At 36.9% G+C, this 25,989-nt stretch overlaps 1 protein-coding gene across 2 annotated transcripts; it reads left to right on the forward strand.

Annotated features, from left to right (window-relative positions):
• The first annotated feature begins 1,839 nt into the window (after nt 1-1,839).
• LOC117932087 (ATP-dependent Clp protease proteolytic subunit-related protein 4, chloroplastic) lies at nt 1,840-25,989 on the forward strand. 2 transcript variants are annotated; one of them, XR_004654112.1, is made up of 8 exons: nt 1,840-2,142; nt 13,754-13,957; nt 18,431-18,486; nt 22,929-23,055; nt 23,224-23,301; nt 23,988-24,101; nt 24,182-25,149; nt 25,717-25,989. XR_004654112.1 is itself a non-coding variant. In XM_034853129.1 (8 exons), the coding sequence occupies exons 1-7, from the start codon at nt 1,900-1,902 to the stop codon at nt 24,251-24,253; spliced, it is 894 nt and encodes a 297-aa protein (XP_034709020.1). In that variant the 5' UTR covers nt 1,840-1,899; the 3' UTR covers nt 24,254-24,286; nt 25,717-25,989. The 2 variants fall into 2 exon arrangements, 1 of the variants encoding a protein (XP_034709020.1); XM_034853129.1 differs by having other exon boundaries at nt 24,182-24,286.

Genomic DNA, 25,989 nt, shown 5'->3' on the forward strand with positions numbered 1-25,989 from the left:
AGAATCAAAGGGGTATATTCTTTTGCAAGGGAATATTACCATAAAGATTATATCTCACAATTTAATAATTTTAATAAAATTCGTGTTTCACATATTTTTCCTATTGTTTTGCTTACATTGCAAGACCTTCACAAAATTTGTGCGTACATGGACTACTAAAGTTTAGTTTGAGAAGGATGATTGGTACCCAAATATATGCCCTAAAAGAACATAAATGACATAATTTATACATAACCTAAGATACAAATAATCTAACTTAACTTAAATTCATGTTAGCTCTATGAATCTAACATTTATCTTGAGTTAAGAGACATGAAAAAGGAGTATAAAGGATGCAAAAGCAAAGTACATCACTAATTGAGATAGATGAAGTCTCATTTATATATTAAAGAGACTTTTAAGGATTGAGAGAATAAAAAGAGTTGAGGCAAAAGTAATAGCCCTAAGGCACAAACAAAAGAGATGAGCAAAGCACATTATAGAGGAGATGGAGAGGTATTCAATCAAAGTTTGCCGGCATATTGAAGGCCAAGCCAAGAAAGGATAGGAAAGATCAAAATGAACCTTACAAGATGAAAGAATGTATGTCAAAACCTAATTTGAAATGCTTGAATCATTTCAAATTGAGAAATGTAAGGAGACAATAAGACAATGACTGGATTCAAAATTGGCAAGCCATTTCAAATTCATGAACCTTAATTACAAATTTAGCATTTTAGAATCCCCAATGTCACTTATCAATAGAAATCCATTTTGAATTTACTAAAGATTTTGAATTCAAGGGTTGTTTTGTGGCATCCAAGCTTCAATTAATAGAAATGGGGCTCCCACACACCTATCCAATTTGAAATTACTCCAAATGATTTCTAAGTTGTAATTTCTCATATTTTTGGGATATTTGTGATATAATTTTGATAGAAGTAACCAATTAGGGTATGCTACATGTCATGGTTATATATTTACTATATAAACTCATTTAGTTTTACGGTTTTATAGTTTTTGACCTTCAAGTTTGATTTTTAAAGAAAGAAACATTGATTTTGATATTTGACTTAAATGTATTGATTCAATACATTGTTTAGCATTTTCTCCGAAGTGTGAAATGTGAAAGTTCTAGTTTAAGACTAATGAGTAATAATGTATGAAAATAAGAATTAAAATGAATCTTAACAAAGACGTGAATAATGAAATGAAAAAAAAAATTTCTCTCCATAGTTTGGATTAAGCGAGTGCACAGTGAAAGTTTATCAAGGTACTAAGTTTCTTCAACGAAACAAAATTACTCATTGAATTTTTTCATTATAATGCACATATATTTTTGAGATGTCATGATTTTATTAGAAGCTTACTTTAAACAACATTAGCGTCGTAAAAGTATCATCATTAAATCATGAAAATGCTCATAAGAAAAATCAATTTTAAAATTTCTTATGAAAACTGCATAGTTTAGCAAAGACACTTGCAATTCTCATGTAAATGTACTTAAAATTTCCCGTGAAAATATTTGAGGTTAATAAATACAATTACATTCAATTTAGAATCTTACATGTTTTCAATCTCTTCGAACTAATAAATAAAAATAAAATGAATTTCTCATTTTGATCTACTCTAGTATTTCGAAGGTCTAAATCCTATTTAAATTAAATTATTAAAAGTAAAAATCCATTAAAAAGGTGAATTGAAATTAATTTTATCATATTATTTCATCAAATTTACTCTAAATAAAATAAAAACTCAAGAACCGTTTGATTTCCATAAAAGATTTTTTTGCACACGTGTCAAGCCCAGCGCAACTGTAAGAAAACCTTATGGAGAAACCGGAGAAAAACCAAACCCCATCTCCAGCTTATTTTACTCGCTTTCTCACGAAGCCGAGCAGTGAGCAGAAAGCACACAGCGATGGGAGTAGCAACCATGGCTTCGAATCTCTTCACCCATACGCGCATGTTAGCACCACCCACCAATTCAGGCACTACCAGTTCAAACAGAACCCTAGCTTCCTTCTCTCTCAGAGCCAATCTCCTCTCTCCGTACGTCGGCGGCAGCGTCGCCTCCGACTTCTCCGGACAGAAAATCCGGCCTTCGTCCCTGTATTCGGCGTCGTTTTCGGGTTCTCATGCCAAGAGAGGTGGTGTCACCATGGTACTGTTCCAGATACGCCTGTTAACGTGCTTCCCATTGAGTTTCATTTTTCTTTTCTTTGCCGACCATGTTTGGTTTGATTTGATTTTTTCATAACCTATGTAGCTGCTAAGAAAACTACATTAATACTTTCAAAATTTGAGTGTAATTGTTTCTATTTTCATGTGTGGATAACTCGAATTTAAGGTCTATGCGTAGTTCTGAGAATTACTAAAGGTAGGTTTTGTAGAATTCTGGAAATTGAGCAGGCGCTTATTCTTTACTCAGAATTTTCTGTTGAAAATCAATCCAATAAAAGACATTATAAAAAATGGCTGCCATGTCTCAGAAATGAAGGTAACTAATTCAAATAGTGTTGAATTTTATGTGAACTTATAAGAAGAGCTTTGGTGAATTTTGAAAATAAGTTAATATTATTAGAATATGGTTGTTGAAAATTATCATTACATAGGATGACAAAAAATCCATTGGGGCGTGGGGAAGGGAGTGATTCCCATTGTATATGTAAAATTATTTATTTATTTATTTTAAAAAGATGAATGTAAAATTGTGAAATAAAAAATAAAAAAAAAACCTAGTCTAAGATGGTAAATAAGGCAGAGATGGGGAGTAAATTTACAAGCAGGAGAGGGATGAGGGTGTCTTCCCTGACCTGTTTACATACCTATCCTTGAACAAGGGCTACATTACTGAACAGGCAGACATGAATAAAAATACATAGTTACAAATTTATACAAAAGAATTTGACTATTCTTAGAAACTAAAACTTTATCAATTCCTATAAATTAGGGATTTAATTATCAATTCCTACAAGTCAAAGATTTAAACTTTTATAACTAAACACAGTGGGGCAACAAATATGCTCCCAGATTTTTGTAGCAAATGTTCTCCGTTCCTAGCTTGCCTAGAATAATGTGAAACGAAGGATTAACCAATACTTGGTTCAAGATATTGACCAACTGTCTGTTTGTTGAGACATATAGTATGCATATCAATCCATTTTCCAACTTCTCCTTTACAAAATGTCTATCGACTTCAAGATGTTTAGTTCGATTATATTGAACCAGATTATGTACAATAGTAATGGTAGACTTGTTACAGTGGAGTTTCATTGATCCATGCCACCCAATTTTTAGACCCTCAAGGATAATTTTCAATGACTACAATTCACAAATACCATGAGCTATAGCTCTAAAATCTACATTTGCTCTTGATCCCGTCACCACAATTTGTTTTTTAGCTTCTCTAAGTCACTAAGTTTCCTCCTAGTAGTATGCAATACCTTGAGGTTGATCTTCAATCAACAACTAGGCCAACCCAATTGTTGTCGGTATAGGTTTCCAAACTTAGCTCCTTATTCTTCTTATAAAGTATTCCTTTCCCTGCAGTGGACTTGAGATATTGCAAGATCCGATTAATTGCTCAAAGATCAGATTCCTTTGGTTGGTGCATAAAATGGTTGACTACACCACTTGCAAATTCTTCCTAAATCTTTAATTTCAAATTCTTCTACTAGTTTTCTTTTGAGCAAGTCTCTTTTTTCTTTATCATCTCACATCATAATTATATCATCCACATACACGATTAGAGCAGTAACTCCCCTTGTGTCTAAATGTTTGATAAACAAAGTATGGTCCCCCTGGCTATACTTTTACTTCATCGCCCTTAGAGACTGCTTGAGTCTATACAATGCTTTCTTCAACCAACAAATATTGTTCCTGCGAAAAGATTCATCAAAACCTGGTGGAGGTTCCGTATAAGCCTCTTCCTCTTAAGGCTCCATGTAAGAAAACATTTTTAACATTGAACTGGTGTAAATACCAATCAAAGTTAGCTGCTAAGGACAACAATACTCTCACAATATTCATTTTTTCCATTAAGACTCTTATCTTCTCCATTGATCACAGCGGCCACTCTCGGAAAACTACACCTGTGATAATGGCAAAGTTTTTTGAAGTGGAGAGAAAGGCTTTCCAGATAAAGTTTGAAGGCTCCAATGGGGGAACTTGGATCTCAATAACAGAGAGAAGTCGAGGCTTTGTTGTTTCGATAGGTTTTGGAGAGGAGGAGCTGGATTGGTTGTTGGAGCATTTGAAGAAAGCTGTGGAGTTGGAGGCTTCCAGGGGTTTTATTCGAAAGATTAAGGGCAAGACTAGGACTCATTTGATGGAGATTTGTTTCAATAGAAGAAGGAGATTTATGAAAATTACAGAAATTGTTACAAAGAGGAAACCTCTAGTTCTAGTTGTTCCTGAGGGTGTTAAAGGCAATGGGTGGGAAGCCCTTAGGAAGACGATTTCTTCAGTGCAAGACTTGTCTGATCAAGCTGTAAGAGCCTCGAAGAAGATGATTAAAGATTCTCAGGTGAGTAAGGGCATTTACAAAGGAGGTCGATCCTATCCAGATGTGGTTGTAGAGGAAGGACCTAGGAACGAAGCTCCGCTGCCAGTTGGAAAATGGGCCAAAGCTGTAATTTGTGAAAGTAAAGGAAAAGTACTAGATTGGTTTTATGTAGGAAAAGCTATTGCGAGGATGATGAGTACGAAAGGAATAGTGTCTGTAACCCCTATTTTTGCTTACAAGGGGTGCTTTTTCATGGATTCTGCAAGGAGAGCTGATTGGTTTCAAGATCAGGGGAGTTTAACAGTGAGAGGAGGGCCTGTTGTTCTGAGGAGATGGTTGCTAAGAGAAAATACTGTTGTATTCAAAAAATTTAGAAAGGGTTAGTTAGAACTAAGAGGCCTTCCTTTTCATTTGTGGGACGAGGTTTAGCTGAGATACATTCAGCAGAAGTAGGGGAAGGTAACGAAGGTGGCACGAGAATCTCTGAAGCTTGTAGACTTGTCAAAGGTAAAGTTGTGGGTGGAGATGCTTCCAAATGTCGTGCTACCTGTGCTGCTAGAGGTGGAAGATGGGGCCTAGTCATTTACGGTTGCAGTTTCAGTCATCGGAGAAGTGGAAGGAGACGACCTTCTCAGGCCTGAGTCAACTTGCAGCAAGGACTAGTTGATGTCAGCGGGAGGTTACGTCTCTTAGAGGCCAAAGAACGCTGTGGGACTATGTGCTACTACTAGGGACAATGAGTGCTACAACTAGAAGCCTCGTCATTGTTCCTGTTGTCATTCTTCAGTTTCAAATTTGGCTTCCAAAGCGGAAAAAGGAAGGAGAGGGAGTCTCTTGGGCTCAACGGTGGGAAGCGTTATCGGGCCAACAAAGCCAAATGTTTTTTTTAAAGCCCGATCTGTTAGGGCCCAGTTTGGGGTGAAGAGTTTTGGGCCTCCTGCTGGTCCAGTCCATGAAACAGAAGCAGGATCCTCTAATGGCGCCCTGTAGTGCCTTCGTCCTCAGAGCTCCAGTGCTCAGGATCCTCCGCAAAGGAGGTAACGTCGATTGTTCACTCTCAAGAGTCGTCAAAGTTAAAAGGCCCCTCAGTCTCTGCAAGGCGCAAAGCGAGAAGCTGGCCTCCAAGCCTAAAGATGTTGCCTTTTGCACCGAAACGTAACCTTGATGGGGGTGGCTCAGCGGAAGCAAATCTAGCCATTTTTCGGGGTAGTTCAGTCTCCAATAAGGGCGTTCTTTCTCCTGTTCCAGAAACGTCCCAAGTTTTCACTAGGGAAACAAAGGGAGACGAGGGGATTTCGCGTTGCAGTTTGGTAAACAAGGTGTGTCCTCCTTTCTCAGCTTCCTTTAAGCAGGGCCATCCTTTGGCTGGGGCTTTTGCTCCAAAATTTCTTCCCATCTCCTCTGTTTCTGCTGTTCATCCTTTTCGGTGTCAGCCTTTTTTCTTCGATTCCGCTGGTGTCAACTTTGCTCCTCAGGGTGTTCCCTTTTCGAATTCTCCTGGTGTTGAGCTTAGTCATCGTGTTGGCATACCCTTTTCTGAAGGTATGGCGTTTCCCGTAGAGGCCTCTAACTGAAATTTTAAAGACTGTCATTTCCTTAGGGAATCACTTAGTAGCCCAGATGAGCTTTGCGTCTCAGGCAAGGCTTCGTCCCTAGAGCCAGAACATCCCGCCCTCCCGTTGGAAGGTTTTCAGATTGAGGGCTTCACGCCTAGGAAAATGGTCAAGGTTCAGTTGGTTTTGGAGAGTTTGAGGATTAGAATTGTCAGAGATAATGGAAAAGTTGCGGAAGTAGAGAGCAAGAGTACTCTTTCTGTGGACAAGGTCTATTTCAGAAGGAAGAGGAAAAATGATTGTGGAACCAAGGGAGAGGCTTAGGTTTGGTTGCAGTTTGTGTTGGGTTTTTTGTCTACATGAAGATCTTAAGTTGAAATATAAGAGGATTAGGTTCCAAGAAGAAAAGGAGGACTGTTAGAAGGTTTTTAAGTTCTCAAAATCCAGATGTTGTGATGCTTCAAGAAACAAAGAGAGAAATTTGGGATAAGAGGTTTGTGAGTAGTGTTTGGAAAGGTAGAAGCATGGAGTGGGCTGCTCTTCCTGCTTGCAGGGCTTCAAGGGGGATTGTGATTATGTGGGATTCAAATAAGTTCAAGTGCACAGAGAAGGTGTTAGGATCTTTCTCTGTAACTGTGAAGTTGAACTCTAGTGAGGAAGGGTCTTTTTGGTTAACTTCAATTTATGGCCCGAATAAGCCTTTGTGGAGGAAGGACTTTTGGTTGGAGCTTCAAGACTTGTACGGTTTGACTTTCCTAATGTGGTGTGTAGGAGGGGATTTTAATGTAATCAAGAGGATCTCTGAGAAACTGGGTGATTCTAGGTTAACATTCAACATGAGGTGTTTTGACGAGTTTATAAGGAAGAGTGGTTTGTTGGATCCCCCTCTAAGAAATGCGGATTTTACTTGGTCAAACATGTAGGTTGTTCCTATTTGCAAGAGGTTGTCTTCAAGAGGCGCTTCCTAGATAGACCTCAGATCATAGCCCAATTTGTTTGGAAACTAATCCTTTAAAATGGGGTCCGACTCCCTTTAGGTTCAAGAATATGTGGTTGCTCCATCATGAGTTTAAGGAGAAGTTTAGTGATTGGTGGCAAGAGTGTACGGTTGAAGGTTGGGAAGGTCACAAGTCCATGAGGAAATTAAAGTTTGTTAAATCAAAGTTGAAATATTGGAATAAAGTGGCCTTTGGAGATTTAAGAGAGAAGAAAAAACTCATTCTTTCGGACTTAGGTAGGATTGATCTAATTGAACAAGAAGGGAATTTGAATCTTGAGTTGGTATCAGAAAGGACCTTAAGAAGAAGGGAGCTAGAGGATTTGTTATTAAAGGAAGAGGTTCATTGGAGACAAAAATCTAGGGTCAAGTGGATTAAAGAAGGGGATTGCAATTCTAAGTTCTTTCACAGAATGACCAATGGTAGGCGAAGTAGGAAGTTCATTAAGTCTCTGATCTCTGAGAGGAAGGTGACTTTAAGCAACATTAAGGTTATCTTTGAGGAGATTGTAAATTTCTTTGGGAAACTCTATTCCAAACCCAAAGGTGCTTCTTGGAGGATTGAAGGAGTAGATTGGGTTCCTATTCTTGGAGAGAGTGCAGTTTGGCTGGACAAACCTTTTTCTGAAGAGGAGGTACAAATGGCAGTTTTCCAATTGAATAAGGAAAAGGCCCCTGGTCTTGATGGTTTTACTATTGCAGTATATCAAGAGTGTTGGGATGTGATCAAAGAGGATCTTATGAGGGTGTTTCTTGAGTTCCACACCAATGAGATAATAAATCAAAGTACAAATGCGACCTTCATTGCTATGGTGCCTAAGAAAAGCCAAACTTTTAAAATCTCGGATTTTAGACCTATTAGCTTGGTTACAAGTTTATATAAGATAATTGCTAAGGTCTTATCAGGGCGTTTACGCAAAGTCCTCCATGAAACAATCTATGGCTCTCAAGGAGCCTTTGTTGAAGAGAGACACATTTTGGATGCTGTGTTGATAGCCAATGAAGTGGTGGATGAGAAAAGAAGGTCAGGGGTTGTCTTCAAAATCGATTTTGAGAAGGCCTATGATCATGTGGATTGGGGCTTTTTAGATCATGTGCTAGAAAGGAAGGGGTTCAGCCCGAAATGGAGATCTTGGATAAAGGGATGCTTGTCTTCATCAAGTTTTGCAATCCTAGTTAATGGGAATGCAAAGGGTTGGGTTAAGGCCTCTAGAGGTTTGAGACAAGGAGACCCCCTTTCTCATTTCCTTTTTACTTTAGTAGTAGATGTTCTAAGTAGGTTGATGATCAGAGCAGAGGAATCTGGGCTAATTGAGGGTTTCTTTGTGGGGAGGGATAGGACTAGAGTGTCTTTGCTATAGTTTGCAGATGACACCATCTTTTTCTCTAAAGCCTCTTTGGAACATCTTCAAAACCTTAAGATTATCCTTTTGGTGTTTAGGCAAGTATCAGGTTTAAAAATCAACTTAGAAAAAAACACCATTTCAGGTATTAATACTAGGCAAGAGTTGTTGTCTAGTTTGACCTCAGTTTTTTATTGCTGAGTGTCAGAGTGACCTTTGTCTTATTTAGGCCTTCCTTTGAGAGGGAACTCAAAGACAATAGGCTTTTGGGATCCGATGGTTGAGAGAATTTCGAGGAGGTTGGATGGTTGGAAAAAGACATTTTTTTGGTCTCTGGGAGGGAGGATTAGAAGCTGTAAAAGGATTTTCTTTGGTCGAGGGCGGGGGAAGGGAAGAAAGATCATCTTATGAGATGGGATGTTGTTAGTAGACCAAAGGAGTTGGGAGGTTTGGGTTTTGGGAAGACTTCTTTGAGAAATATTGCTCTCTTAGGGAAATGGCTTTGGAGGTTTCCTAGAGAAAGGAATGGTCTTTGGAATAAGGTTATTGCGAGTATTTATGGGACACATCCTAATGAATGAGACGCCAACATGGTGGTTAGATGGTCACACAGATGTCCTTGGAAGACTATTACTTAAGTTTTCTAGGATTTTTCCCCTTTTGTCCGCCTAGTGGTGGGGAATGGGGAGAGAATTCGTTTTTGGGAAGATCTTTGGTGGGGTAACCAAACTTTGTGCTCTCAATTTGCTGGTTTTTATAGAGTTATTTCTATGAAAAACCTCACTGTTTCAAATGTCCTTGGCAATTCATTTCCACTGTCTTGGAATTTTAATTTTCGCCGCAATTTTACTGATTTAGAAATTGATCTCCTTTAGAGATTAATGTCCTCCCTTAGTTCAGTGTTTTTCTCTCCTTCTTTGGCAGATTCAAGAGCGTGGTCTTTGTCATTATCAGGCTTGTTTTCAGTGAAATATTTTTTCTTGGCCTTGTCAAGAGTCTCAAATCCTATCTTGTTCCTTCCAGCCAAGTTTTTGTGGAGTTCAAAAGCCCCCTCAAAGGTTAAGGCCCTCGCTTGGTTAGTAGCACATGGGAAGGTAAACACCAATGACAAGTTGCAATTGAGAAGACCCTACAAATCCCTCTGTCCTCAATGGTGCATTCTTTGCAAAGGAAATGGAGAATCGATCGAGCACTTTTTTCTGCATTGTCCTGTCACCATTGGACTCTAGCACAAGTTGTTCAATCTAGCAGGGTTGGCTTGGGTCCCTCCAAGGAGTATTGAGGACATGCTGGTTATTGATTTTAAAGACTTGGGGAATTCATTAAGAGGCAAGACACTTTGGCAAATCGCTTGCCTTACTTTGTTATGGATGGTGTGGCAAGAGAGAAACAATAGGATCTTTGAGGATAAGGGGAGAACGGAAGAGATGTTATGGGATTTGATTCTGTTCTATTCCTCTCTTTGGGCCTTTTGTACTGCAGCTTTTAGAGGAGTTCCTTTAAGTGTTTTACAACTCATCTGGATTACGATTTGTGATTCAAAAGTTTGAGAGTGTTGGGGTTTTTATTTGTTTTTAGTTTTCTTTAGTTGGGTGTTTTCTCTATTGTTCAGTTTTTGTTTTTGTGGGAAGGACCTCTCATCCTTCTCTTGGTTTCTTCTATTAATATATTTTTCTTCGTTTCTTATGAAAAAAGAATAAAAAAAAAATTCATTTTTTCCATTGGAGTGAATGTTTCTCAGCACCTTAAGTTTGAGTATAGACCTTTGCAATTAGCCTAGCTTTATATCTTTCTAGGGACCCATCAAATTTGTAGTTGAGTGTGAATACCCATCTAGATCTCACAAGTTTTTTCCTTTGGGGAATTCAACTATTTCTCATGTTTGATTTTTTTTTTCTTCTCCTGTACCCCCATCTCCTCCCTAATAGACTTTTTCCAATTCTCATTGCCTAGTGTCTTGGAGTGAATGGGGTTATTCAATGGAATTTAATTGGGCTAAGAAGGTTCTATATTTTGGAGACAAATTTCTAAAGGACAAAAAGTCACAAAGTGAGACATAGGATATTGAGTACACCTTCTAATTCCTTTTCTAATGGCAATGGGTTGGTCAAGATCATCAACAAGAGAAGAAGAATCAGAGAGAGAAGACTCAGTACCTGTTTGCGGTTCAGTTTCTTGGACTTGCACAGGTTCGGGAACAGATGGTCTCCTCCTGGAATAAACCTGAAAAGGTGTGACAGCAATGAGACCAGGATCAATGGAGTTAGGTGAAGATGTAGCTCCTAGATTTTCTATGATATGAGCAGGAATACAGATTGAAATATTTTCTGAAGAATTTTGGAACTTGGAAGAAGTTTCAGTTTTGGATTGAGCAATGTCAGGTGTTTTTGTTGGCAAATCCAACAAAAGCAGATCTGGATAACCCTTGTCTTCTATTAATGTCTCCCCTAGAAGATAAGACTGAGTAAAGAAAGGTTGATTTTCTGCGAAAATCACATCCATAGAAACAAAAAAAAAAAAAAAAATAGAATAGAGATGATAACATTTATATCCTTTCTTAGTAAGATCAATGGATAATGCCTTCTCTTTGTAAGAAAGGGGTTAAAAATTGATTGAAGTAGTACCTAGCATTATTTGAACAAATGCTCTTAATACTCACTCCAAACTGATTTTTATGCCTTGTTTGGTTTGACTTCTTTCTTAAAAGCCAAAAGCTCTTTTTTAAGTTCAATAAGAGCTTCTATGTTTGTTTGACTAATTTTGTTTGAAGAGTTTATGGGTTAAAGTAAATTTTAGAGCAATTTTTTATGCTTTATTATATTTCATGAATCCGTCCCAGTTACAGGAGATCAAAGTTTAACCAAGGCTGACATTTACAAGCTTCATTTTGAAGAAACTTCCTTTAAGTTGCAAAAAGAAATGATATTGTTGTAAATTAATGTATAGCAGTAACATAGGAACTTGAAGAGAAGTAGAGGATTACATATATATTTGAGTTAGTGGGGTCTGGGAGCCATGTTGTATTGTTTGGTGTACCTTGGTTTTTACCTCACTCTAAAGGTGCTTTGGCTAGTTGGAATGGCAGTCTTGTTGGCAAGGTACTGAGCAGAAGGTGGGTGTGGGAAATGGACCCCTTGTGCTTGTTTTGGTGTCTCTAGACAGACAGGAATTGAAAGTTTAGATGGTTTGGACCGTTTTGTTGCGATGCTGAATGATATGTTTCTTAAATCTCTCTATGCATGGTGGAGGGGTTCTTGGGTATTAAGAGTGTTTTTCTTTTTTTGGATTTTATGGATATCCTGAACCTGGGTTAAGGGTAGTTTTTCTGTGTTGTAATTTGTTTTCTTTGTTATTTTGTTTTTCAGTATCTTTCTCAGTATCTTTCTATATGCCCTATGTACTAGAGTTGCCGCCCCCATTTTATGTGTGTATGTTTGCGTTTGTGTGTCCATATCTTCCATTTTGCCTTAAAAAATGCAAAAGTTGTAGAGAATTTAATAATTCAATTCTTGGTAGGTTTGCCATTTTTCAGTGGTAAAACTCCATTAGTTCTCTTTTAGATGAGACCCTTGGAAGGTTTTAGTAAGATCACGACTTTTATTTTCTCTTTCTTCATCTTTCACTTCTCTTAATTTTAGTATTTGCATTGATGCACACAATTTTTACAAATAATCAGCCATTCCTTATATTTTATACTAAATTTTTGGCCATGATCATATATTCTAAACTTTCCTTTTTATGCTATCTTGGCATTGAAAAGATTGAATGTTCCTAGCTTGCCAGAATTTATTCCTAAAATTCCCCTTTAATAACTTGATAAAACAATAACTTTTAAATCCTTATTTGATTCATAAAGCCCTAATTTCTCCTTCCTCCTGATAAGTCTTAAAAATCAAACCCCAAACCATCTGTTATTTGATTATAGACAGTTGCCTTTATTTGGTGGGCAAAATTTTCAGAGGGATGCAACATCAGAACTTTCTAGGAGGTTGCTCCTGTCACAACTCTTGCACAAGTATTCTTGACTTCAGTTTTGATGGGTTTCAATGAATTAGTCTTAATGGGAATAAGGTGGTGTGGGGACAATCTGTTGTGTGTGTTGTTTTCTTCTTTATTTGCTTTAGCTCTTTCTAAGGATGCATGGGTGGAGGATGTTTGGAATTTTTCAGCTTAAGGGCAGAGGGGGTTGGAATCCTTGTTTCTCTAAACCTTTTAATAATTGGGACATAGATTGCATGGAGAGATTTTTGGCTTGTTTGCATGGTTAAAGAGCATGTAGGGATGTGGAAGACACATTGCTTTGGTTAATGTCAAAGAATGGCAAGTTTATAGTTAAGTCCCTTTACAATGTTTTGGAACCCAACATTGGCGGGTATTTTCCAATGAGCGGCATTTAGCTTTCTTGGGTCCAACCTAGAGTTAGGTTTTTTGTGTGGGAGGTGGTGTGGGGGGTAAAGTTCTTTGAATCAAATTTAGAGATGAGATTGGTATTTAGCAAATAGGTGTTACTTGTGCCTTGAACATGAAGAATTTATAGATCATTTGTTTCTCCATTGTAAAAATATAAGGGCTTTATGGGAGCTGCTTTTGTGTTTTTTAGGGTGTCTTGGGTGTTATCTTTATTGGTTAGAGATACTCTATTGGGATGACATAGGTCTTTTGTGGGCAAAAAACACAAGAAGGTTTGGCGAGCAAGCCTTTTGTGTTTATTTTGGATGGTTTGGAAGACAAGAAACAACATTGCGTTTGATAATGAGGTTTTTTCTGTTCAAAAGCTGAAATGGGATTTTGTTTACTTTCTATGGTCAGAATCTAAGTTGTTTATAGATGTTTGTCTCCTTGACTTTAGTAAGTTTTTTTTGAAGTGTTGGGTACTTGCTGAGGTTCTTCCTCTATTTTCTCTTGTTTGAGCCTTAGTGGTGAAGGGAGGTTTGTCTCTTGTATACCTTGGGTTACTCTTTTGGCGGCTCTTTTTAATTTAATTCAAGTCTTTATTTATATATATAAAAAAAGGTGCAATATTATAGGCTATCCACTGATCAAAATATTATAGGCTATCCTATAGTGCTGCAACTTTCTTATCATTTTTGCATCATGAGATTTGATATAGCTGGATGAATTGACTGATTCATTTTGATTCTCCAAGTCTGCTTTTATTGATAATTTTGTTTTCTTAATCCTTGTGAGATATGTTCTGTTGCTCTCTCTCTCTCTCTCTCTCTCTCTCTCTCTCTCTTCCTTGCAAGAAATGTCCTGTTATTTTTCTGTACATTTTTTTCTTGATCTTTATTGCACTAAGAATATCAAATATGTTATCAGTTTTTGACCTGCATTCATCTTATATATGTGTACATTTGTCATACTTCTGCAAACAGGTCATTCCTTTTACAAGGGGAAGTGCATTGGACCAACCTCCTCCCGATTTACCATCTTACTTGTTCAAGAATCGAATTGTATACTTGGGCATGTCTCTTGTTCCTTCTGTCACCGAGTTGATCCTAGCAGAATTCCTTTACCTTCAGTATGATGATGCTGAGAAGCCAATTTATCTGTACATAAACTCCACTGGAACGACCAAGGTTAACTGTGTTCTTTATTTTATCCAGTTTGCTTCAGATTTCTTTCAAATATGTTTCAGGGTCTATAACCTTTATTAATGTCATCTGATCTCCAACAACAGGTTGCCCAATTTTAGACTGAGGAATTGGTGTGACATGAATAGGGTTTGTCTTTTATTTATTTGTTTATATTTTATAGGTAAATAAGAATTGTATTAAAAGAAAGAAAGTATATATGTCGTGTACGAAGAAAAAAGGACAAAAAGACGCGAAGACACAAAAACCTGCTATCGCACCCTATCGTGAGCCTACCCACTCCACAAAATCTAACAATGATAAAGATCCACAAAACCTTGAACACTATGGATAGATTAAGAAAATGCTAGAGACATGCTTTTGAAAGATGATAAAAATAAACATCAAAGTTCAATGAGTTCATATGTCCATTTGGTTATGGAAGTGAGATGAATAAGGTTTCAATTGTGAATGAAAATTTGAAGTCATAACAAAAGTTTTATAGCCATGATACTAAGTTCTGTGTGATAGACAAAAATATTTGTGAAGACAGAGATATAGAGTATTAATAAGTCAACTATCATATCTCAAAGTGATCCAAGTATTTGGGAAAGAAACAATAGTTTTTGAACGACAGCATTCATCTAACCTTCATTTTCTGTTATTACCTGGCTATGTGGCACAAATCCTAGTGATTGAGGATTCAACATATTGGAATATAGAAGTATAAACCATATTACATATTTAATTTTACATTTTAAAACGCAAGAAAAAGTGCCAAATACTTGCAAGAAACAAAAATCAGTGTGTTGGCACCTTAGTATTTATGCATGTATCTTCTGTCATGAGAAATTGTTTAGGTGTTGCAATGGTAGCATATTTTGATGGTATTATCAGCGTAAAATGAGTGGTATTTGACTGTCACATGCATCCAAGTGTTGGATATGGTTAAAACCTTATTCTCGAATTCTGGCAACACCTTCGATTTCTTGGGGACAGAAACAGTTGATGGAAGTTTAAGAAGTATAAGAAAACTTAAAACCATGATGTTGGGACATGAATGTAATTCCTCACCATATATATGATATATTGGCATTTTAGAACTTTAGCAGTTTTTCCTATGTTGTTGACAATGATCGTTATGTTTGGATGGAACAAAAACATTTTCCTCTAGAATTGAACACTTCTGAAGATGTCATCTAAGTTCCTTCAAAGTTTTGTTGAATTATGGGAATATGGCGCTATATTATTATTGTTTGTCTTGCAACAGTTTATTTATTTATTTTTTTGATAGGAAACATCACATGTATATATTGATAGGAAAAAAAGTACGTTAGAAGGATGAGGAATCCTCCTACCAGAGATAAAACTAAACAACACAAAAAGATAACAAGGCACTACACTAAAAAAACTACGAACAATCTCCCTTGACTAGACCGTCCCATTGGAACTACACACTGCTAGCCAATTTAGTTATAACGCGATAAGGGGAATGCCCTTAAAAACCGCGAAACAAAAAGCCCAAAGAGAAGCAAGGAAATGAATTGAATCCCATAGGTTCTCTGAATTCCTAGCTTTGTCCTCAAATATCCTGACATTTCTTTTCCGCCACATAACCCAAATTAAAGCTTTACAAGCATTCTACCACAAAACCACCCCTCTCTTGGAATTGCCAAAACCTTTATAGTTGATGGACATCATGTCTGAAATGCTTCTCGGAGGAACCCACTCCATCTTGGCTAGTTGAAATAATCTGTGCCACAACCCCAACGACACAGAACAATGAAGGAAAATATGATCTGCTGATTCTCCTTGCTTCATGCACAACTTACAAATGTCAGGACTAAGAGCTTTGTGGGGTCTCCTCAATTGTAGCAAGTCATTAGTATTTACCTTCTTGTGTGCCACAAGCCAGACAAAGGCATTAACTTTGAATGGGACTTGAGAATTCCATACAAACTTAGTAGGGAAAAGTGGAGATAATCTAGGCATTTGTGACAAGGCTATAAAGAAAGATTTGACTGTGAACAATCCTGAAGAAGATAAGGATCATGATCTCGCATCTGAAGTCGAAGTGGATATATGCATACAATCAAGAGATCGCATGAGACATTCTAGATCTTCTATCTCAGAATCGAAAAGATTACGGCAGAAATTGAAGTTCCATGTGAAAGGGCAATCAGAACCGAGAATTGAAGATATAGGAATATTTTTGTCCGTGACTACTCTAAATAGCCTTGGATATTGAATTTTGAAAATCTGATGCCCCCACCATAAATCTTCCCAAAAACAAATTCTTTCCCCATGTCCTACGACAAACCGAGTGTACTTGGAAAAATCCTGAAAGACTTGTGCAATAGCCTTCCAAGGACAACGATGTGACCATCTGACTAAAGTGTTGGCATCCCAACCATTTGAGTGTGTCCCGTAAATGCTTTGAATGACCTGATGCCACGGAGCTGTACTCTCCCTAGGAAACCTCCACAACCACTTCCCTAAAAGGGCACGATTCCTTAAAGGAATCTTCCCAAACCCCAAACCCCCTTTTACCCTTGGCTTACACACCGCATCCCAACTAACAAGATGATCTCTTTTACTTTCCCCAACCCCTGACCAAAGAAAATCCCTTTGCAATCTCTCAATTTTTGCAGCCATTGAAGCGAGAATCTTAAACAGAGAAAGAAAGTAGCTGGGAATGTGGGTAAGGCATGAGGGATAAGAGTTATCCTACCACTGAAAGATAAGTACGCCTTTTGCCACCCGTCTAATCTCTTAGAGATTCTCTCAAGCACTGGGTCCTAGAATCCGCAAGCAATTGGATTCCCTCCCAAAGGAAGACCCAGGTATAGTATAGGCCAATCAGAAGCCTTGCATTCAAGAAACAAGTCTAACCTAGAGAGATGATTCTGATCAAGGTTGATTCCAAAAAGATTACTCTTGTCAAGATTGACCTTAAGCCCAGAAATTTGCCCAAATACTAACAATAAACTCTTGAGAGTTTGCAGTTCTTCCGTGCAAGAGTTAGCAAAGAATATGGTATCATCTGCGAATTGCAGATGGGTCACCCTAACTCTATTTCTACCTACCCTGAAACCCTACAACACACTTCTTTCCTCAGCTTTCAACAACATTCTACTCAACACATCTGCAACAATAGTGAGCAGGAAAGGGGATAAAGGGTCACCTTGCCTTAAACCTATAGATGCCTTGACCCATCCTTTAGCATTACCATTCACTAGAATAGCATAAGAGACCGAAGACAGACAACCTCTCATCCAACTCCTCCATTTAGAACTAAACCCCTTCTTCTCCAACACGTGATCCACAAAATCCCATTTCACATGGCCATAAGCCTTTTCAAAGTCTATTTTGAATACAACTCTTTCCTCCCCTGATTGCCTTTTCTCATCCACTATCTCATTGGCTATAAGAACTGCATCCAAAATTTGTCTCCCTTGAACAAAAGAATTTGTTTTTCCATTTTCTTTCTTCTTCTACATTTTTCAAATTTTGTGTGCATAATAGCCTTCCTTGGTGGGAATATGGTGCTATGTTACTGTTATTTGTCTTGCAACAGTTTATTGGAATTTGTTTTTCTTTTTTCTTTCTTCTCGTTATTCTTTTCTTAATACAAGGCCAAAAAACATGCTTATTAGCCTACTGATACAATAGTAGTATGTTAGAAACAAAGAACATAAATTCAAGAACACGTGTCTGCTTGATGTTGATGGTTGTACTCGCTTCAATCTTCTTCTTCTTCTTCTTCTTCTCGTTATTCTTTTCCTAATACAAGGCCAAAAAACATGCTTGTTAGCCTACCGATACAATAGTAGTATTTTAGAAACAAAGAACATAAATTCAAGAGCATGTGCCAGCTTGATGTTGATGGTTGTACTTGCTTCAATTGAAGTGTTATTGCTGAGATTGATGGTGGAAGCAGTCATAGGGTGCTGATTCTGTTATGAGGCTGTGCATAACATTAATTGTAGTATGTACTTGATGCCAATGATAATGGAATGAACGATGGTTGTGTTGGTGGAGGAGATAATTTTTGTGGTGGTGTTGTAAATACAAAAGTTGTAATGTCGTTGATGGAGGTGGTGGTGGTGGTACTGCTGCTGCTATTGATGATGGTGATATTAATGTTGGTATTATTGAGGCTTTCGTGGCATGTTGGTGGATGGTAATGGCGGCAGTTTGAGGCAAAAACAATTCACACAAACACATTACCTTTTTTAAAAGCTATAGCATTTTGCTTCAACTAAGAAGTTTTGTTTTTTCTTTCCTCTTGTAAATGAGAAAAACAATTTTGCTTTTTAAAAGGTGTTGCTCTAGTTTATTGGTTCTTTCAATTTTTATTCCCCTTTATTCCTTTTTTTTTTTTTTAATAAAGTATTTTGATATACTATGGCGAATGGTGCCTACATTTTTCCCATATAATGATTCTTGCTTCTGATAAGATTTTTCACATTTTTTCAGGGTGGGGAGAAGTTGGGTTATGAGACAGAAGCTTTTGCAATCTATGATGTTATGGGGTAAAAATATATTTATCCTTTTCGTTGATACATGTCCTTTATGTGCTTTTGCCTGTCTTATTGAATTGAACAATTGACCTTTGATTCACTGAAACACAGAATGATGAATGCTATTTGTGGACAGTTACTTCTAATATTTATGAGGATGAAAATGTTTGGTTTTGATGAAAGTCCTAGTTTTCAATTTGGAATCAAAATCGTCTCCCTCGAGCGGCTCAACTGGTAGATGGACTTGACTCCCAAATTAGAGTTCTCAGATTCGATTCCCAAGCTTGCATGATACCAGTTCTAGGGGAAGGGGTTGTGTATCTGTAGTTTTCCTCAGTCCTTCGAAGTGGGGTTAGTGATTCCACATTATGAAAAAAAGAGGAACCAAAATCATACATCTTTTGGCTATCTGCATTTGAAGAGTGAATTCCAAAGTTTTAGTAGTTAAATAGCTGAACTAAAACTTTTTGAGGTTTAAGACTACATGAATCTCAGTGAGACTAGTTCAAGTACACATTGAGTTGGATTAGAACATCATTACATTTTATCTCAAGAATTGACTACTATCTTAAATTTCTTTTCTTCTAATAAAAGAATGGAGTTTCTTTCCTTGCTACTGTGGAAGCTTCAATGCTTTTTGTTGAAATGATGTGGAAATGAAATTGCACATCATCTTATATTAGGCCCCATAGAAAAATTATTATGTGGTTTGAAACCACAGATTCAACAAGGTCACTTCTGATTATCATATACAAATTTTATTCTGGTTTAAGCACTTAGCTGTCATCTATGATTTTCCTTCTTTTACACTATATTACATTATACAGTTGATCTATTCCTTACTTTAAATGGATATGGGATTTTTTTTTGAGACGATGGATATTTAATTTTCCTGTCTGATTTCTGACTAGAAATCTGACTGAATTTAAATGTTCATTGACTGAAGAAAAATTGCATAAATACTAATTTATAGTTCCAGGGATACAATCTAGTCAATAGTTTTAAAAGGCGAGAGGTGCACCTAGGGCGTAAAAGTCTCTTAAGTCTTAGGCACAACATAAGATGCACGCTTGAGCCAAGTGAAACATGACCTAGAATATGTGTCAATTTTATATAACATTATTCAAAATCCAATCCAAGTGATAAAAAGTTTCAGATTCCAAACATTTAAAAAAAGCATTCAACCAAAAAATAATGAGATCATATAAATTTCAACACACTATTAGAAATACTAAGAATAGAAGAGTTAGAAAATGAAAAATAAAGTAGATGAGATTCGCTTCTCCAACAACGAGCATGCCTTGACAAACAAGGCGCTATAACTAAGGAGTAGTTGAGCCTTGGACCTAGAGTAGCTTTAAGCGTACCTATTAACAACTATGATCTACCTATAAAAAAAAATTAACAACTATGATCCGGTGACTATCCTAATTTCTAGGGAATTCGACAGTTTCCAACCTTTTCCAAGCCTATGATCTCTTAGTTTTTCTGTAGAACAATGCATTTGCCTAAACTTCTTTCATTATCCACATTGAATTAGAGCATGTTTTTTAGACCTCAAACTGAATATTCTTGAGTTTGTGCCAACTTTTTTTTGGATTATGCTCATTGTGCTTTGTTTATTAGTAACTTATTTTAAAATTTCCACCACAAAATATCACTCTGGCCTTTAAAGTTAAAAGCCAATTGGATCCACTCTAATTCATTCAATTAATTATTGCAGTGGCATGTATCAATAGTCTATGTTGTGTATTGATGTCTGAACTTCCATATTGAAATATAAATGTTAACACAAAATTTTACAAGCAGTTTGAAGATAGGAGTGAGCCTAAATGCATCAGAAAGTCATGAATCTTAAAGCAGTAATTGAAAAGATCAGAGTATAAGAGAAAGTGAAATAAGAGGTTTGCCTTTGGTGGACTGCTTGTGTAAAAGCTCTACTCTAATCCTTGAGAACATTTATGTTATTTCTCCCAAAGCAGTTGGAATATGGCTTTCCTGAGTTGAGTCAAGTTCTCATTAGTGTACAGAATTTACTTTCTGGCTCATAAACTTCTTTGATAAAATGAGAGTCAACCTCAATGTGCTTGGTAAAAAATGGGGTAACTGGTAGTGTGAATAATTGCCTAATTATCACAATACATGATCAAGAGCTTTTCAAGAGAAAATCCAAGGTCCTATAGAAAATTTGGGACCCACATTAACTCTCACACTGTATGAGTCATAGTCCTGTATTCTACTTAAATATTACATTCTAGCTTTTAGTCCTCCAAGTAACAAGGTTACCACCCACAAGGTACAATACCCACTAGTGGACCTCTTGTTAGTTGAAGTTTCTGCCTAGTCCACATTGGAAAGGCTCACAACATCAAGGATAGAGCTAGAACTTCTTTTTTAGATTACTCTCATACTTATAGTTCCTTTAGGCTTTAAGATACCTTAAGATTGTGCACATTGCGTCCCAGTACATTTGCTTTGGTGCTTCCATGAACTAACTGTCAAATAAATGAGCTTACTCACTAAACTCTGATACCTTCTTTTATCTGGAAGTGTAGAACTATAGGACTATCTTGTCTATTAACTTTCACAATTTGGTACATAGGATCTCCACTGGCTTTACTCCTAACATACCAATCTCAATGAGCAAATGTGATACATATTTATTTTGGCAAAACAATCTTACGTATGGTATGTGTTGAATTGCCTCAGAATTAACCCAACAACCCATGATCCTTTGTCTAAAATGGTTTTTTTTTCAAGTAATGTTTCACTTCTTCAATGCTTATGATATCACTGTTAGAGAATCTACATATATGATGAGTACTACTATGCCAGTTTCCCTCTTGAGAACAAATACACAGGGTAGTCAATATCATATTTTGTAAAACCAAATGATAGAAAAATAATACTTAATATATCTAACTAGGCCTGAGGAGATTGTTTTAATCTATAAATGACCTTATTAATTTGCAAACTGAACTCTCCAATTCCCCTAATTATACTTCCTTACTCAAATCAACATAAAATAATGCATTCTCACATCTAACTAATATAGACTCCCTTCAGTATCAATAGTCAAGGAAATGATAAGACATAATGAATTAAGGTAGGCAAACAGGAGAGGTCTCAAAGTAATTTACACAATAAATTTGAGTATACTCCTTAGCCTCCCATCGCTTTGTAATCTCATATGGATGATACTTGTTGGCAAAGACTCCTGCAACCAACAATATCCTTCCTTTGGGGTTGGTGAGCAAGCTTCCATGTACCTCTATTAAGAAGAGCATGCATCTCTTCTTCCATTATCTTTTGGTTGCTATTTTAGCGCCTCGTCGTAATACAATACTTTTGCTTATTTATCAAAAAAAATTATTTTTTGATAAGATTTAAGGACGAAAGTAGTAGACATGATACGAGTAAAAGACTGAAGGGTAGGGGAAAGGTTATTCCAAGAGTTTGGACATGGTGGTTTCATTTTTTCCCTATTTTTAATCAATTGTTTCTTTTGACACACTTGTAATGGTTTTCTAGTTCCAAGTGGAGGATTATTAGTAATAGAAGGGGGAGGAAAAAAAAATTAGATTGAGACAACTCATTGTCTAGTTGTGAAACATGATGAGGAAAACATGATCAACTCATTAGTGGATCAAGCTATTTTATGGTCTTTTTTGTACATGCTTTTGGATTGGATTAGGGTGCATGTAGATTGTACATCATGGTCCATTTTCGATTTCATTGATTGGTTGGGTTGTAAGTAAGGGGATGATTTTTTTGCTTTGCTTTTCCTTTTCCTTTTCCTTTTGGCCTTGACATCGTGTATGCTTTAAGGTGTACATCAGGCTTTCTTAATACAATCGCTTTTACTTATAAAAAAAAAAGAAAAAAAAAAAACATGATGAGGAAAACAAAGGGTAGATTAAAGAAGGTTAATTCAGCACTAATAAAATATTTATGACACACAGGGTCAAAGCACTTGTATTCATTTTGCATTTTTGTGTATCCAAGAAATATTAAGCTTATCCTTATTTGGAGGAAGATTATGAACAAAGAAAACACACCCAAAAATTTTGAGAAGAAGAGAAGCATATATATCGTATTCAAAATACCATAAAAGGCTAAAATAACCCTTAGGTCCCTTACTAATAAAAGTTAATACCAATAACCCTTTAACAAAATATGTAAATATTTTTCCCTTTTGGCACTGATTTTGTAGTGACAAATGTTATTGATATTTTGTATCTGTACATGTATTGTACTGTATCGATGCTAGATACACTTGTTAGAAGCGTTCATGAATGCAAATTGCCTAACAAAAATAAATAAATAAATAAAAACAAGAAGCTTGCCAATGCAAATCAAAACTTTGTTATTACACGGTTGCTTACCTAGTAGTTTTGGAGTAACTCTTTACTTCTTTTTCCTATATCTGACTTAGCTATTATCTTCTGCTGCAGGTATGTTAAGTCACCGATTTTTACTTTGTGTGTTGGTAATGCTTGGGGAGAAGCAGCCTTACTTTTGGCTGCAGGTGCAAAGGGAAACCGTTCAGCTTTGCCTTCATCAACAATCATGATAAAGCAGGTTTCTTCTTGACTTGTACTTTTTATTGCTCTAAGCTACTGTGTATCTTTTGTTCTCTTGCTTTGTCTTTTTTACAAGGCTCGAAAGAGTGTCATGATGTTAATTAAATGTCCAAAGTCATTCTTCAGATTTTAACATGAAAAGTCATGTCCTCCTATCAATCTGCAGCCAATTGCAAGGTTTCAAGGTCAGGCGACAGATATTGACCTTGCAAGAAAAGAAGTGAAGAATGTGAAGGCAGAGTTGGTAAGATTAACAGTCAATTATGTTGCCCTTGTCCTCCACTATTATAGTCCATGCATTCTAATTACTATTACATATGAAGTGCTGGCAGGTGATGTTTGATTATAATATGTATTGACTAGTTTAAATGTTGTGAAAGGTTTATCTGTGGCATAATATGTTCATAAGCCTTGAATCTATGAGGTGGGAAATATGCCTTTTTCTCATAAAAAAAAAAAAAAATGCCATTTGAAAAGCAACTAAGTGGCATAAACTCAGAAAGTTCTCTATTCTGTTTTGAAATTGAGTACTCCTGATTTGCTGAGATGTCTTACGTTGAGTCAATATACAATCATTGGCTCATCATCTGGAACCTATGGAGTCACTCCAGTTTTGATGGATGGCTGAAACCACAGCTTTTAGTATGGAAGTAATAAATGGCATGCTTGTTTGTTCATTGTAATAAGTTGGTGTGAGTCAATTTCTCAAGTCAGATGACTGGTATTGATAGTTATTTTAGAAAAAGGGCAAGTATATTTTCTTATTATTTTGAGTGCTTGTTGAATCAGTTTCGATTCAACAATGTTGTTTTTCCTTAGAGTTTAAAGCAAGTTGAGGATGGACCTGACTGACAAGCACTTGTTCACTTGGTCATGTAGCCAAGCATATGAGAAGAAAAATAACATTTTGTCATTTAATTTATGTTCAAGGTTAAACTCTTTGCAAAACATATCGGAAAGTCACCCGAGGAAATTGAAGCCGACATCAGGCGCCCAAAATATTTTAGTCCTAGTGAAGCTGTTGAATACGGCATTATAGACAAGGTACCTCCAGTCGAAAGAATTAATTTGCATTCAGTCTGGTTTTCATGTTGTATCTAATCCTTTCCCTCGATTTTATTCAGGTACTATACAATGAAAGGAGCTCTGAGGATCGGGGAGTTGTTGCTGACCTGAAAAAAGCTAAACTCATTTGATAGTTTGAAATGATGATTGTAATGAGTATTCAGGTAAACTCAAGGTTGATTACACTCAATTGTTTGTGAGCCATTGATTCTGAGTTATAGATTAAATGTTTAGATGAGGGTTAACAATCGGTGTCCACTTTTTCCCCAGCAATTTGCTAGGAATATTATTCAACTTTTTTCCTGAACTCCTTTATTGTGTTTGTGACGAGTTGCAGTGTATTGATTATGCTGCTCAATTTTGATTGTACTTGAACTTAAGATTGTAGTCAAGACCCAAGGGTTGGCAACTGGGACCACAAGATCTCACCAGTTCCTGCTTGTGTAATTCAAGTTGTTGGGAAAAGGATAAGATTTTTGAATGTGGCTTGACTCCCATGGGGTATGGACCTCTCTGATCTTTTCTGGTTGCCTGTCTCAAGATGTGGATGGGGTTGTTTCATAAAAATAATCAAACAGTGAAGTCTCTAGCATGCTGCTGCTTTTCTAGTGAAAGTAAGGACAGCGGTGGGTAATGTTACAAAAGTTGATCTTCTAAGGGGTGGCAAGGGAAGACCCAACAGGCATTGGCTTAATATAATAGCATCGATAAAGGATGGCCTACAGTACCTTGATTCTGATTAGTAACTGAAAGCATCTAATACCAAGGAGGAACTGAACCTTTTTATATGTGATACTTTTAATTCTGCTCTCACATCTCAATCACTAGTATATCTTTCTATTCCCACCACAAGGACTGAGCCTGTTTTTGTTGCTTAACCAATCCATTGTTTTAGTGGGAGGATCAGTAGGTTCTGGAGGAGAAAAGTGATTGCTTGTTCTTTTCATGGCTATACCATCTGTAATTCCAACTCTCTCTCTGTCCCTCCAAAAACTTTGTCAAAGTGACACCTGGCAAAGTGTAGTAGGTAATGTTGCTGGCTTCGCTATATGCTTAATATGCCTTACACCTTTGCATTGGGTTTTTTGATTGTTCCGTTATGGATGGTTGCTGGAGTGTGGGAGTGATTGTGAAGGGAGGGGGTTTTGTGGTTGGGTCTGTAATAATTCGTTTTGTAGCTTCGTATTTCCGTTTCAAGCCCCCACCAGTACCTTCTCTTCTCTCCTATTCATCCCAAACTTACAAGTGTAGGAAAGAGATGTCATAAGTAACAGTTTTGGAAATATGAGCCGCACACGTCTTGGTCCTCGAGTCCCATCTTGGCCTTCTATCTTTTGCTGTAAGTGTTCCCAACGCATTAATAGGAAAAGTCACTTCATAGTGATAGTCACTATCTCAAAGTTGGGGCCCTCTCTCTCTCTCTCTCTCTCTCCACCCCACGTGTATGAAAAAATATCAAATTATCAGTGTAAACTGATCAGTCCGTACATAACTAGTCAGCCCAGATGTTCTGTAGTTAATTTGATGTAAATGTCCTTGTTTGTAGCTTCATCAAATGTTTATTGATGCAATGTATATTGAATTGGAATGGCAGGAGAGGTGGTGGATGCAAAATGCGAGGGTGATGAGCTCATAGCTGGATCAAGAGCAAGTGCTGGAACTATAATTGATGGAAGGGAGCCACAGCATTACTAGTAGACAGAATTTTGTGGCACTTTTAGGGCAGTACATGTATTTTTGGGTGCGTTTGTCATACTGTTAAATCTCTCTTCAGTTTATTTTACTCCAATGAAATGAACCATGCATCGTATTTTATCTTATGAACTCCACCCTGATCAAAGATATCATCAATGGTCTTCTGTTGCAA

This window comes from Vitis riparia, chromosome 2 (genome assembly GCF_004353265.1).
Source record: "Vitis riparia cultivar Riparia Gloire de Montpellier isolate 1030 chromosome 2, EGFV_Vit.rip_1.0, whole genome shotgun sequence".
Classification (NCBI taxonomy): Eukaryota; Viridiplantae; Streptophyta; class Magnoliopsida; order Vitales; family Vitaceae; genus Vitis; species Vitis riparia.